The 15,421-nt window shown below is 45.4% G+C and overlaps 1 protein-coding gene across 16 annotated transcripts in view; it reads left to right on the top strand.

The window, feature by feature from the left end:
* PRPSAP2 (phosphoribosyl pyrophosphate synthetase associated protein 2) overlaps window positions 1-15,421 on the top strand; it is a 78,690-nt gene that overhangs the window by 60,371 nt on the left and 2,898 nt on the right. For all 16 annotated transcript variants that reach the window (XM_025362196.1, XM_025362187.1, XM_025362189.1 and 13 more), the window contains one exon: window positions 13,008-13,078. In XM_025362196.1, the coding sequence (XP_025217981.1) occupies window positions 13,008-13,078 (71 nt within the window). The remainder of the gene's footprint in view (window positions 1-13,007; window positions 13,079-15,421) is intronic.

Here is a 15,421-nt window from a genome sequence, read left to right as displayed (position 1 = left end):
TCACACTTGTAGTCCCAGTGTTTTGGGTGGCCAAGGTGGGTGGGTTGCTTGAGACCAGGAGTTCAAGACCAAAAGGGAGAAGTAGGAAGAAAGAAGTGACAGGAAAACCCAACCAGACAAACAACATTAAATCTTAAGGCTTAAGAATAATTTTTGACTCAAAGCCCCACCTTCCACAAAAACTAGGGCAGGGGTTGGTCCTGCAAAGCTCTAGATGGCCCCACTCCCACAGCTTTGCTGGGAGCAGCCCATGCAGCAGCTCTCAGTCATTGGAGTCTCATGTCTGCATCTCTCAGGCTGGAGTTGCATGCTAGTGGTTCTACCAGTCTTGGGTCTTGGGGTGGCCCTGCTCCCATGACTCCACTGAGCTTTGCCCTAGTGAGGGCTCTCTGGTGGCCCTGCCCGTGACAGTTCTCTGCTTGGGCCCTGGCATTCTTTGGGGCATCCTTTGAAGTCTGGGTAGAGATAGGTGTGCCCCCACAGCTCATTCACTCTGTGCACTGTGGAGATGGCACTGCACGGACACCACTGTGGTTTGTTGCCTGTGCCTTCCAGAGGGGTGGCCTGAGCCATAGTTGGGCCTGCTTGAGCTACAGCTGGAGTGGGTAAGGAGCACTCTGGAATGTGGGAAGTGGAACCTTGAAATCGTTCTGCCCCCAAGACCCCAGCATTCTGGGCTTATGATGAAATGGGCAGCCACAAAGATCTCAGAAATGCCTTTGGGGTCATTGCTTTACTGTCTTGATGAATAGCATCGGGTTCTTTTATTTATTTATTTATTTGTTTGTTTATTTTTTTGAGACAAGTTCTCATCCCGTCACCCAGGCTAGAGTGCAGTGGTGTGATCGTGGCTCATTGCAGCCTCACCTCCTGGGCTCAAGCAGTCCTCCCACTTCAGCCTCATGAGTAGCTGGCACTACAGGCACTTGCCACCACACCTGGCTAATTTTTGTGTTTTTTGTAGAGACAAAGTTTTACCATGTTGCCCAGGCTGGTCTTGAACTCCTGAGCTCAAGTGATCCACCCGCCTCAGCTTCCCAAAGTACTTAAGGTGTGAGCCGCTACTCCTGGCCATCTGGCTTCTTTCTATCCATACTAATATCCTTATCAAATGTTTGCTTGGTGGCTGGGCACGGTGGCTCACACCTGTAATCCCAGCACATTGGGAGGCCAAGACAGGCGGATCACGAGGTCAGGAGATCAAGACCAGCCTGGCCAGCATGGTGAAACCCCATCTCTACTAAAAACATAAAAATTAGCTGGGCATGGTGGTGCGTGCCATAAATCCCAACTATTCGGGAGGCTGAGGCAGGAGAATCGCTTGAACCAGGGAGTCAGAGGTTGCAGTGCGCCGAGATCCGAGATTGTGCCACCGTACTCCAGCCTGGTGACAGAGTGAGACAACATCTCAAAGACAGATCTTGATCTGTCTTCCAAGCTGGAGTGCAGTGGTGAGATCAGAGCTCACTGCAGCCTCGACTTCCAGGGCCCAAGCCATTCTGCTACCTCAGCCTCCCAAGTAGCTGGGACTATAGATGTGTGCCACCAGGCCTGGCTAATTTATTTTATTTTATTTTTATTTTTTTTGTAGAGATGGAATCTTGCTTTGTTGCCTAGACTGGTCACAAACTCTTGAGCTCAAGCAATCCTCCTTCCTTGGCCTCCCAAACTGTTGGAATTATAGGCCTGAGCCATTTCATCCAGGCTTGCTTTTACATTCTTTTTTTTTTCTTTTTTTTTTTTTTTTTTTTTGAGATGGTGTCTCGCTCTTTCACCCAGGCTGGAGTGCACTGGCACGATCTCAGCTCCGCCTCCCAGGTTCATGCCATTCTCCTGCCTCACCCTCCCGAGTAGCTGGGACTACAGGCGCCCGCCACCATGCCCGGCTAATTTTTTGTATTTTTAGTAGAAACAGAGTTTCACCGTGTTAGCCAGGATGGTCTCAATCTCCTGACCTCGTGATCCACCCGTCTCAGCCTCCCAAAGTGCTGGGATTATAGGCGTGAGCCACTGCACCCGGCCTCTTTTACATTCTTTACAAGATGGCCAGGCTGGAATATTTGGAAATGTATTTTCAAAATATTTAAGTTCTACTTCCCCTTTGATGATAAATCTCATCTTTAATTCATCTTCTTGGATTTTAGTATAAGCAGTCAAAAGCAGCCATGCACCCTCTTTTGCCAAAGATTCTATTTCACTGCCCTTTTTTTTTTTGAGATGAAGTCTCACTCTGTCACCCAGGCTGGAGTGCAGTGGTGCAATCTCGGCTCACTGCAACCTCTGGCTCCTGGGTTCAAACAATTCTTGTGCCTCAGCCTCCCGAGTAGGTGGGACCACAGGCACACACCACCACGCCTGGCTCATTTTTGTATTTTTAATAGAGATGACATTTCACCGTGTTGGCCAGGTTGGTCTCAAAACTCCTGACCTCAAGTGGTCTGCCTGCCTCGACTTCCCAAAGTGCTGGGATTACAGACATGAGCCACCACACCTGACCTCTTTTTTTTTTTTTTTTTTTTTTTTTGAGACAGTGTTTTATTCTCTTGCCCAGGCTGGTGTGCAGTGGTGTGATCACGGCTCACAGCAGCAGCCTTGGACCTCCTGGGCTCAATTGATCCTCCCACCTTAGCCTCCCAAGTAGCTGGGACTGCAGGCGTGTGCCACCATGTCTGGCTAATTTTTGTGTTTTATGTAGAGATGGGGTTTTGCCATGTTGCCCAGGTCGGTTTTGAACTCTTGGGCTCAAGGGATCCTTCCACCTCAGCCTCCCAAAGTGCTGAAATTACAGGTGTGAGCCACCATGACCAGCCTACTATCTGTTTTTCTACTAGCATTGTGATCATGACCACTTAGATCATTTCTAAGAAGATTGAGGCTTTCTTTACAGCTGTTCTCTTCTTCTGAGCCTGTCTTAGTCTGTTTTGTGTTGCTATAACAGACTACCTAAGACTGGGTATTCTATAAAGAAGACACATTTATTTAGCTCATAGTTCTTCAGGCTGGGAAGTTAAAGAGTGTAGCATCACATCTGGCAGTTTCCGGTGAGGGCCACACACTAGGTTGAAACATGGTGGAGAAGAAAAGTGAGCAGGCGGGTGCAGAGAGATCACATGGCAAGAGACGAAATGAGAGAGTCTGGGAAGCCAAACTCGTTTTTGTAATAACCTGCTCTCATGGGAACTAAGTGCCCTGAGAGCAAGAACTCACCCCCATAGGAAGGCATTAATCCATTCATGAAAGATCTGCCTCTGTGACCCAAACATCTCCCACTAGGTGCCACTTCTCAATAGTGCATACTGGGGATCAAATTTTTTCTTTTTCTTTTTTTTTTTTTTTTTTTTTTTGAGACGGAGTCTTGCTCCATTACCCAGGCTGGAGTGCAGTGGTGTGATTTTGGCTCACTGCAACCTCGCCTCCCAGGGTTCAAGAAATTCTCCTGCCTCAGCCTCCTGAGTAGCTAAGACTACAGGTGCCCGCTGCCACACCCGGCTACTTTTTTGTATTTTTAGTAGAGATGGGGTTTCACCTTGTTGCCCAGGCTGGTTGTGAACTCCTGAGCTCAGGCAATCCACCCACCTCAGCCTCCCAAAGTGCTGGGATTACAGGTGTGAGCCACTGCACCTGGCCCAAATTTTTAACATAAGTTTTGGTGGAGACAAAGTAGATCCAAACTATAGCAGAGCCCTCACCAGAGCTCCCCTTTACAGTCTGTACGTAGCAATACAGTCTTTTTCTAGCCTTTTCCTCTTCTAGCCTCTACCCATTACCCAGTTCCAAAGCCACTCCTGCATTGGTAAGTATTTGATACAGTAGCAACTCACTTCTCAGTACCAATTTCTGTCTTAGTTTGTTAAGGCTGTTATAACAAAATACCTTAGACTTGGTAATTTTTTTTTTTTTTTCTTGAGATGGAGTTTCGCTCTTGTTGCCCAGGCTGGATTGCAATGACGCGATCTTGGCTCACCACAACCTCCACCTCCCGAGTTCAAGCGATTCTCCTGCCTCAGCCTCCTAAGTAGCTGGGATTACAGGCATGCACCACCACGCCTGGCTAATTTTTGTATTTTTAGTAGAGACGGAGTTTCTCCATCATGGTCAGGCCGGTCACTAACCCCCGACTTCAGGTGATCTGTCCACCTCAGCCTCCCAAAGTGCTGGGATTACAGGCATGAGCCACCGCACCCAGCCACACTAGGTAATTTATAAACAACAGAAATTCATTGCTCACAGTTCTGGAGGCTGGGAAGTCCTGGATCAAGGCACCAACAGATTGGTGTCAGGGGAGGGCTCACTCTGCTCCTGAGGTGGCACCTTGTTGCTGTGTCCCCACATGGTGGAAGGAGCAAGGCAGCTCTCTGTAAGGGCACTAATCCTGTTCATGAAGGCAGAGGCCTTGAGACTTAATCATTTCCCAAAGGCCTCAGCTGTTAATACTATCACATTGGGTATTAGGTTCCAAAATAGCGTTTTGAGAGGACACCATCTTTAGACCACAGCACTCTCTTTGTCTATGCAAGGACCAGGAGGGAATATGAAGAATGAATGTAGCTGGGTTGGGGTGGTAGTTATGTATGAATTTGTTTTTGTGTTTAAGAAACTTCTCCATGCCTTAATAACATCTTCTCAAAAAAAAAAAAAAAAGCCGCCTTCGAGGTGTTGGGGAGGAACCCTAACCCCCTACTCTCATAGATTCAATGTTTGGTGGCATATGGACTAAACTGTCAAAAGACAGATGAGGAAGAGGAAAGACAGTTTAACCACATACATACAGATGTGTGTGATGAAACTCTTTTGTGTGAGTCACAAAAATGTGACTCAAAAAGTGGTTAGAATGTGGGGCTTATATAGTATCTTAATAGGGGAACAGGAGGGGCAGAAAAGGCCTGTGTGGGAAAACAGATGACTTCCTTTTTTTTTTTTTCTTTTGAAATGCTCTTTTGCCCAGCCTGGAGTGCAGTGGCGCAATTATGGCTCACTGCAACCCCTGCCTCCCAGGTTCAGGCGATTCTCCTGCCTCAGCCTCCCAGGTAGCTGGGACTACCGGTACGTCCACCACGCCCAGGTAATTTTTGTATTTTGTTTTGTTTGTTTGTAGAGATGGGGTTTCACCATGTTGGCCAGGCTGGTCTCAAACTCCTGACCTCAAGTGATTCGCCGGCCTCAGCCTCCCAAAGTGCTGGGATTACAGGCGCCCGGCCCAGATGACTTCTTAATAGGGGAAGAAGAGGAGGGAGGGGACTGATGGGAAGTGGGTGCTGAGGAGAATAGATGGGAGGGAGGCTAGTTTTTGACAGCATCTGTTTAGGTGTGGTCTGGACTTCTTCTAGTCTTAAGCGATAAGAGTCAGTCTTCCCTGGTGTTCCCAGGGAGGGGATTTATCACAGTTGAGTTCTTTTGAGTAATTTTTGAGGCTCTGCTTTTCAGCATATAAGGGACTTCAGGAACTCAAATGCTTTCAGCTCAAAATAATTTTTAGGTCACAGAGGTATGTTCTGGACTGTCAGGTTTTTGCCTTGCCTAGGAGTTTGCTCATTTATAAATAGAGAAAAAAAAAAAAAACAGAGAAGGAACTAGTGTGGCTGGGATAGCCATGAAGAAGCTGGAATTCCAGCTGTACTTTGTAGATTGCAGCTGAGGTAGAAATGGAAGGCCATCTGGGCAGGGATTAAATCTCCTGAGGGGTGGGGGACTGAGCTTGAGTTTGCGTCTGGCTCCATCACTTATCGGCTATATGTCCTTGGGCCTGTTGCTTTTCTAAAAAAGAGCGACAACAAGAGGCCGTCCTCAGAGTTGACCCATGAGATAGGCCAAGATGGTGGAGAGCCCAGGACGAGCCCTCAGGACCCAGCGCTGCCTGCCTTATGTGAGTGAGATAGGACTGCAGTGATGAGATGTTCAGTGATGGGCCATGGTGTGGCCAGGAAGACACTAACTTGACTACCAGGAGGCCCCAGAAGGGAGGAGGTGGACTAAGATAGCAGTATCTGCGCGGAGCCGACCGAGGAGGACTTTGAATACCAGTAAATACACTCGCGTCCTAGGTGGCGGCCAGCAAAGGCTCTTGATCTAGGCCATTTAGTGTTCAGCAGGCCAGGCCTGCATCTGTGTTTGGGATAGGTTGCATGGAAGAGAAGCTGGAAGTGCAGAGGCCAGATCCGGGAGGCTGATGAAGTTGAGCAGGCACATGGGAGGGGAGCTTGATCTCTTGGGCTGTGCTGTCTAGCCGAGTGGCCACCGACTACGTGTGGCTCCTGCACACTGGGAATGGGGTGGGGAGGAGTGGGAGTGTGAAGGACACACACCCCTAATCTGAAAACCTTATTGTAAATATCTCATTAGTGAAGTTGTATTGATTCTGTGTTAAAATGGTAATATTTTGATATATTGAATCAAATCAAACATGTTATTAAAATTAATTTTACCTTTTTTTGTGCTTTTGTAATGTGGCTACTAGAAAATCTAAAATTGCTTATGTGGCTTACATTCGTCACTGTGTATTTCTGTTACGCATTGTTGCTCTAGGGGGTGGTAGCAAAGGGAGTGAAAGGGACAGAGCACTTTGAGAAATGTTAAAAAGACGACGGGAGGGAGGCCAGGTACATTGGTGCACTCCGTTAATCCCAGCACTTTGGAAGGCTGACGTGGAAGATTTGCTTGAGCCCAGGAGTTTGAGACCAGCCTGGGCAACATAGCACAACCCCATTTCTACAAAAAGTTTAAAAATTATCCAGGTGACTGGGTACGGTGGCTCACGCCTGTAATCCCAGCACTTTGGGAGGCCGAGGCGGGTGGATCATGAGGTCAGGAGTTCGAGACCAACCTGACCAACATGGTGAAACCCTGTCTCTACTAAAAATATAAAAATTAGCTGTTTTTGGTGGCGCGTGCCTGTAATCCCAGCCACTCAGGAGGATGAGTCAGGAGAATCACTTGAACCCAGGAGGCGGAGGTTGCAGTGAGCTGAGATTGTGCCACTGCACTCCAGCCTGGGCAATAGAGTGAGACTACCTCTCAAAAATAAATAAATAAATAAAATAAGCCAGGCATAGTGGTGTGCCTGTAATCCCAGCTACTTGAGAGTGAGGTGAAAGGATCACTTGAACCCAGGAAGTCGAGGCTGCAGTGAGCCATGATGGTGCCACTGCACTCCAGCCTGGGTGACAGAGTGAAACCCTGTCTCTAAAAAAGATGGCAGGAGGGAATGAACATTTTTAATGTTTTAGTCTCCAGTACAGCCCTTTTAATTGAGTGATGATTTTCCATTTTATAGATAAACAGGGTCAGAAAGAGCAAGCAACTTCCCTGCAGTCACATAGTGACAAGCTGGACTTGTCTGACTAAAACCTGTGCTTTTGCTACTGTGCTCGTGGGTCTCTTGGACTTAGTGATGGGGATTTAAGGAGGAGAAAGGCAGGAGATAGAGCCAGGGTTCAGGATTTGGGGCTGGGAAGGTGTTAATAAAGTGTTTGGCTCAGGGCCTCAAAGCCTTTTGCTTGTGTGTGCATTTCTCACAGCCTCACATGCCCAGGCTGTTGGTGCTGGGGATTAGGCCTGGGGCTGCTGCTCCCTTTTAGAATTCTTGCCTGGCCTCAGAGGGGCCTGTATCTAGGAACCTCAGCAGAACCCTGCAAGGGCTGGCTGGGACCATTGGTGAGATGTGCCATGCCCAGGAGGCATGGACGAATATATGTTCCTTTTCAGTCCTGCAAGCGTGTGGGCTGTGATGAGGAACGCGTTGGCAGTCTTTAGATGAACGCTGCTCCTTTGGAACTTGCTGGGTGTTAGCTTTCGGTGTGGCCTTAGGGAGTGGACTCTGGACTGCAGACACTGAACTAGAGGTTTCCCATTTGGAAATGAGGTCTTGGGACTGGATGATCTCTATGTTCTTTCTAATATTTCTTTTTTTTTTTTTTTTTTTTTTTGAGACGGAGTCTCACTCTGTCGCCCAGGCTGGAGTGCAGTGGTGCAATCTTGGCTCACTGCAAGCTCCGCCTCCTGGGTTCACGCCATTCTCCTGCCTCAGTCTCCAGAGTAGCTGGGACTATAGGTGCTCGCCAGTACACCTGGCTAATTTTTTGTATTCTTTAGTAGAGACGGGGTTTCACTGTGTTAGCCAGGATGGTCTCGATCTCCCGACCTCGTGATCCGCCCGCCTTGGCCTCCCAAAGTGCTGGGTTTACAGGCGTGAGCCACCGCGCCCAGCAATATTTCTTTACTCATGTGATCTTTATGTTTCATTCATAATTTTAATTATAATGTTTCTAAGTTTATGTTTTGACTCAAGTAGTGATCATTACAGGCCGTCTTTGGGAATGCAGAATTTTAGTTTCACAGATCCTAAATATTGGATTGTTTTTATACATTTGATGATTTGACACCCTACATAGAATGGTTTTTTAAGGTACTAGCAAATAATATATGAAGGGAAAAGAAAGCATTCTTCCTGCAGCATATCGAATATAAAGATTTTGTTATTTAGTATTAGATTCTAAAAATTATTTTGTATCCTCTGATTTCTTATAGATAAAACTATGCCTACTAAAAAACAATGAAAATACTTTTTCAGAATATAAACACTATATATAATATTTGAAAATATTACAATCCATAGAAGTTAGAAGAAAATAATAATTAGTGCTTGATCTCACTATTCAAAGACACACCACTTTAATTTGGTGAGCCTCCTTTTAGTTTTTCATAGAGCTGTGATGCATGCTTAATGCATAATTGTGCATGTTGCTGCCTCCTCCTCCCAGCTTCCTGATGTGTCGTCTCAGGTCATCAGAAACTTCCAAAAGAAACAGCAATTTCTTTTTTTTTTTTTTTCCTTTGAGACTGGGTCTCACTTTGTCACCCAGGCTGGAGTGCAGTGGCACAATCACGGCTCACTGCAGCCTTGACCTCCCAGGCTCAAACGATTTGTCTACCTCAGCCTCTTGTAAACAGCATTTTTATGGCTGTCTAATAACCCATCATATGAATATGGCTTAGATTGCCCAACTACAGCCTAATTTGGGGTTTTTATGTTTTCTTCTGTTCTTTGCCCATATAATGTGGCAGTGAATATAATAAAACACTTTTCCCACACTTTGGCTTATTTCATTTCAAGCTTCTAAAAGTGAGATTAATGAGTCAGAAGGCATGACTGTAAGGCTTTTTGTCAAATTGATTTCCTAAAGGGCAATTCATTATACTTTTTCACCGGCATTGAGGTCAAGTGTCCTGGGAGTAGGAGTGTTGAACATGTAGAAAGTCACTTCAGTTCTGGAATTTATCTTGCTTTGCTTTGTTTTGTTATACTTTTTTGTCCTCTCCTGATGCTCACCTAGGGTCACACATTGCCTCTGGTTGTCATATGTCTTTCGTCTCTTTCAATCTAGAGCAGGGGTTCTCAATTAGGGAGTGGGCATTGGTCTCCTAGAGGACATTTGGAAATGTCTGGAGATAGTTTTGATTGTCACAACCAAGGGGGTGGCTACTGGCATCTAGTGATTAGAGGCCAAGCATGCTGCTAAACTTCTCACAGTACACAGGGTGTTCCCTTGCAGCATAAATATATCTGACCCAAGACGTAAGCAGCTGAAAAGCCCCGATCTAGAACAGTCCTTTCACTTCCAGCCTGGGCGACAGAGCGAGACTCCATCTCAAAAAAAATAAAAGAAAATTGAAGTCAAAGTCATATAACATAGAATTAACCATTTTAAAGTATAAAATTTACTGCCTTTGGCCAGGCGTGGTGGCTTATGCCTGTAATCCCAGCACTTTGGGAGGCCAAGGAGGGCGGATCACGAGGTCAGGAGAGCGAGACCATCCTGGCTAACACGATGAAACCCCGTCTCTACTAAAAATACAAAAAATTAGCCGGGCGTGGTGGCGGGCGCCTGTAGTCCCAGCTACTCAGAGGCTGAGGCAGGAGAATGGCGTGAACCAGGGAGGCAGAGCTTGCAGTGAGCCGAGATCGCGCCACTGCACTCCAGCCTGGGCGACAAAGTGAGAGTGCGTCTCAAAAAAAAAAATTTACTGCCTTTCAGTATATTCACAGTTTTGTGCAGTTACCATTTCTTTCTAGTTTCAAAACTTCTCATTACCCCAGAAGAACACCCTGCACCCATTAAGTAGTTTCCCCATGCCCCCTTCCCCCAACCCCTGGCAACCACTCATCTCCATTCTCTTTCTGTGGATGTTTGCCTACTCTGGACATTTCATATAAATGGAATCATATAACGTGGGCTTTTGTATCGGGCTTCTTTCTCTGAGCATGTTTTGAGGTTCATCCATGGGACAGCACGTGTCAGTACTTCATTGCTTTTGATGGCTGGATAATATTTCATTGTCAGCATTTGATAGGAATTTGGGTTGTTTCCACTTTTAGCTATGCTGCTCCGTACATTCATGTATGAGTTTCTGTGTGGATAGATGGTTCATTTCTCATGGTCTATACCTGGGATCAGAATTGCTGGATCTTTTGATGTATGTTTAACTTTTTGAGGAACTGCCAGCCGTTTCTCACAGCAGCTGCACCATTTTATATTCCTACCAGTAATGTACAAAGGTTCCAGTTTCTCCACATCCTTATCAACACTTATTTTCTACTTTTTTATTGTAGTCAGCCCAGTGGGCATAAAGTGGCATCTCATTATGATTTTGATAAACATTTCCCTAATGACTACTGATTTCATTTGTATATCTTCTTTGGAGAAATATCTATTGAAATCCTTTGCCCGTTTTTGAACTAGGTTTGTCTTTTTATTGTTGAATTATAAAAGTTATTTATATATTTTGCCATATATGTAAGTGTATATATATATAATTTTTTATTTTTTTATTTTTATTATTTTTTTTTGAGACAGGGCCTCGCTGTCTCACCCAGGCTGGAGTGCAGTGGTGCAGTTGTGGCTCACTGGAGCCTTGACCTCCCGAGTTCAAGTGATCCTCTCACCTCAGCGCCCCCAAGTACCTGGGACTACTGGCATGCACCACCATGCCTTGCTAACTTTTGTATTTTTTGTAGAGACAGGGTTTCGCCATGTTGCTGAGGCTGGTCTCAAACTTCTGAGCTCAGGCAGGCAATCTGTCCGGCTCAGGCAGGCAATCTGTCCGCCTCAGCCTCCCAAAGTGCTGGAATTACAGGCGTGAGCCACCATGCCCAGCCTACTTTATATATTTTGGACACTAGACTCTTACCGGATACATGATATGCAAATATTTTCTGCCATTCTATAGGTTATTTACTTTTTTATATTTATTTATTTATTTATTTTGAGATGGTGTCTTGCTCTGTTGCTCAGGCTGGAATGCAATGGCACAGCTCCTCTCACTGCAACCTCCACCTCCTGGTTTTAAGCGATTCTCCTGCCTCAGCCTCCCAAGTAGCTGGGATTACAGGTATTACTGCTGCACCACTGCCATCCACCATGATACTGGATATGCTACCAAGGGTAATTAGGCAAGAAAACAAAATGAAAGGCATCCAGATCAGAAAGGAAAAGTAAAACTATCTCTATTAGCAGATGACATGATCCTACCAGGTGCGCCACCATGCCTGGCTAATTTTTGTATTTTTAGTAGAGACAGGGGTTTCACCATGTCGGCCAGGCTGGTCTCAAACTCTTGACCTCGTGATCTGCCCACCTCGGCCTCCCAAAGTGCTGGGATTGTAGCCATGAGCCACCGTGCCCAGACCTCTTTTTTATTTATTTTTTATTGAGACAGGATCTCACTGTGTCACTCAGGCTGGAGTGCAATAGCATGATCTTTGCTAAGTGCAGCCTTGGAACCTCCCAGGCTCAAGTGACCCTCTTGCCTCAGCCTTCTGAGTAGCTGTGACTACAGGTGCACACCACCATGCCTGGGTAATTAAAAAAAGAAATTTATAGAGATGGGGTCTCACTGTGTTGCCCAGGATGGTCTTGAACTCCTGAGCCCAAGCAATCCTGTCTCCTCAGCCTCCCAAAGTGCTGGAATTATAGGTGCAAGTCACCACGCCCAGCCACAAAAGATTTTAATTTTGATTAAGTCCAATTTATATTTTTGTTGCTTTTCGGTATAATACCTAAGAATTCTATTTTCTTTCTTTCCTTTTTTTTTTTTTTTCTTTTTTATTTTTTTGAGACAAGGTCTTGCCATGTTGCCCAGGCTGGGCTGCAGTGGCATGATCTTGGCTCACTGCAACCCCCACCTCCCAGGCTCGAGTGATCCTCCCACTTCAGCCCTCCGAGTAGCTGGGACTACAGGCATGTGCCACCACCAAACCTGGCTAATTTCTGTATTTTTTTTGTAGAGATGGTGTTTCACTGTGTTGCCCAGGCTGGTCTCAAACTCCTGGGCTCAAGAGATCCACCCAGCTCGGCCTCCCAAAGTGCTGGGATTACAGGTGTGAGCCACCGCTCCTGGCCAAGAATCCTATTTTCTTAAATTTCTTTCAGTGATGATTTGTAGTTTTCACAAGTCCTTGGTTAAATTTATTCCTAGTATTTTATTCTTTTGCCTCCTTTTGTAAGTGGAATTGCTTTCTTAATCCCCTCTTTTGATTGTTCAATGCTGCTGTGTAGCAACTGATTTTGTCTGTTGATTTTGTACTTGGCAACTTGACTGAATTCGTATTTTAACTTCGGTGGGTGTATTTGTGGATTCTTGGGGATTTTCAGTAGGTAGGATCATGTCATCTGCTAATAGAGGTGGTTTTACTTTTCCTTTCTGATCTGGATGCCTTTCATTTTGTTTTCTTGCCTAATTACCCTTGCTAGCATATCCAGTATCACGGTGGATGGCAGTGGTGCAGCAGGCATCCTTGTCTTGTTCCTGATCTTAGGGGAAAGCTTTTGACCTTGGGCCATAAAGTGTCAAGTCAGCTGTGGGTTTTTGTAGTTGCCCTTTATCAGATTGAGGAAATTCCCTTCTATTCCTAGTTGGTTGAATGTTTTTATCTTGAGATATTAACTTATTTAAAATTTTGTTTTACTTTTTAATATAAAAACTTTGGTGTGTGTGTGTTTTATTCCAACCAGTGCTGATTCCTAAAGAAAAGCCCCCAATCACAGTTGTGGGTGATGTTGGAGGAAGGATTGCCATCATCGTGGTATGTAGACCTCTTTTATTATTTTAATTCTAGTATTTGCCGTTGTTATTCTGTTGATTGATTGATGACTTGATTGATTGATTTTGTGAGTCTTGCTGTCACCCAGGCTGGATTGCAGTGGTGTGTTTTCGGCTCACTGCAACTTCTGCCTCCCAGGTTCAAACGATTCTCTTACCTCAGCCTCCCAAGTAGCTGGAATTACAGGTGCCTGCCACCATGCTTGGCTAATTTTTGTATTTTTAGTAGAGATAGGGTTTCACCATGTTGGCCAGGCTGGTCTCGAGCTCCTGACCTCGTGATCTGCCCGCCTTGGCCTCCCAAAGTGCTGGGATTACAGGCGTGAGCCACTGCACCTGGCCGCCACTGCATTTAAAAAACAAAAAAAACTTTTTATTTTGAAGTAATTATAGATCCACAGGAAGTACGGGGAAATATACAGGGACCTCCTGTGTATTCATTGCCCAGCATCCTCCATCTTGCTTAACTATGGTACAATAACACAGCCTGGAAATTCTCAGTGCCACAGCCACAGAGGCCCTTCAGACAGCACCAGTTGTGCATGCAGTGTATATGTGTGTGTGTGTGTGTGTGTGTGTGTGTGTGCGCAGTCTTATCATGGGTAGCTTTGTGGAACCACCACCACAGTCAGGACACAGAATTGCTCCTTCACTGCAGGGCACCCTCATGCTTTCCTTCATAGCTACACCCACATCCTTCCCACCCAATCTGCAACCCCTGGTGTCTTTGTCCATTTTGTGCTGCTGTAACATGTAAGACTAGGTTGTTTATACAGAATAGAAGAAATTTATTCTCTAACAGCTCTAGAGGCTGGATGTCCAAATCATGGCACCAGCATTTGGTCTGGTGAGGGCCTTCTTGCCGCGTCCTCACATGGCAGAAGGCAGAAGGACAAAAAGGAATGAACTTGTCTTCAGAAGGGCAGGAAAGAGGCGAACCCACTCCCACAAGCCTTTTTATAGCGACATGAATCCATTCCTCACAGCAGAGCCCTCACAACCTGAACACTTCCCCAAAAACCCCACCTCCCAACACTGTTGCACTGGGGAATACGTTTCCAACACATGAATTTTGGAGAGACAAAAACATTCAAGCCATAGCACTGGCAACCCATGATCTGTCCTCTGTATTTCTAATTATTATTTCAAGAATGTCATATAAATGGAATCTATGGTTTATAACCTTTTGAGTTTTGGTTAACCTGCCATGATTACCCTGAGATCCATCCAGTTTGTTTTGTATATAAATATTTTATTCCTTCTTATTGCTGGGCAGTATCCCATGGCATAGAGGTACCAGAGTTTATTTGTTGAAGGATATTTGGATGATTTCCAGGTTGGAGCTATTATACATAAAACTCACTATGTACATTCATGTATGGGTTTTTGTGTGAACAGAGTTTTGATTTCTCTGGGGTAATTGCACTTATAAATGCAGTTGTTGGTTTGCATGGTAGTTGCAAATATAGTCTTATAAGAGACTGTCAAACTGTTTGCCAAGGTGGCTGTACCATTTTACTAGTAGTACTTTTTAAGAGTGTGTGTGTGTGTGTGTGTGTGTGTGTGTGTATTTTTGAGGGGGTATGGTCTGGGTCTGCTGCCCAGGTTGGAGTGCAGTGGCTTGATCACAGCTCACTGCAACTTCCACCCCATGGGCTCAAGCAATCCTCCTGCCTCAGCCTCCCAAGTAGCTAGGACTACAGGTACGTACCACCATGCCTGGCTAGTTTTTGTTTTTGTAGAGACTGGGTTTCACCATGTTGCTCAGGCTGGTCTTGAACGCTTGAGCTCAAGCAATCCTCCCACCTCAGCCTCCCAAAGTGCTGAGACTACAGATGCGAGCCACCACGCCTAGCCTTTATATGTATATTTTTGATCATAGTAACTTCAGTATGCAATAAAAGAGTAGAAACCACTGAACTGTATATTTTATTATTAAAAACAATAATCATTATTATTTTTTCCATTATAATAACATGTAAAAAACATATTTCCCATATGCTCAGTGGAGAAAATTTGGAAATAAGGAAGGTAGCAAGAAGCAGCAAGGGGAAAGAGGCAACCATAATTCTATTACCCAGAGTCGAAAACATCTTTTAACACTTTTTCTGTGCATTAAAAACAAAAAAAGAAAATCATATCTCCATCATTTCTGGTGCGATCTGCATTGTGACAGCACAGTGTTGGCCAGTTATGGTTCAGAAAACAGTGCTACCCCTGGGAGCCTGGAGTGTGGTGGGAGATAGCCCGAATAGTGAGTGGCAGGTGCTGTGCAGGAGGAGGCTCGTGTGAAAGTCCTGGAGGGATGCCATGGGGCACGGTGATG

This window comes from Theropithecus gelada, chromosome 16, assembly GCF_003255815.1.
Source record: "Theropithecus gelada isolate Dixy chromosome 16, Tgel_1.0, whole genome shotgun sequence".
Classification (NCBI taxonomy): Eukaryota; Metazoa; Chordata; class Mammalia; order Primates; family Cercopithecidae; genus Theropithecus; species Theropithecus gelada.
The sequence above is the reverse complement of the archived record's forward strand: the minus strand, read 5'-3'. Positions and strand labels throughout refer to the sequence as shown.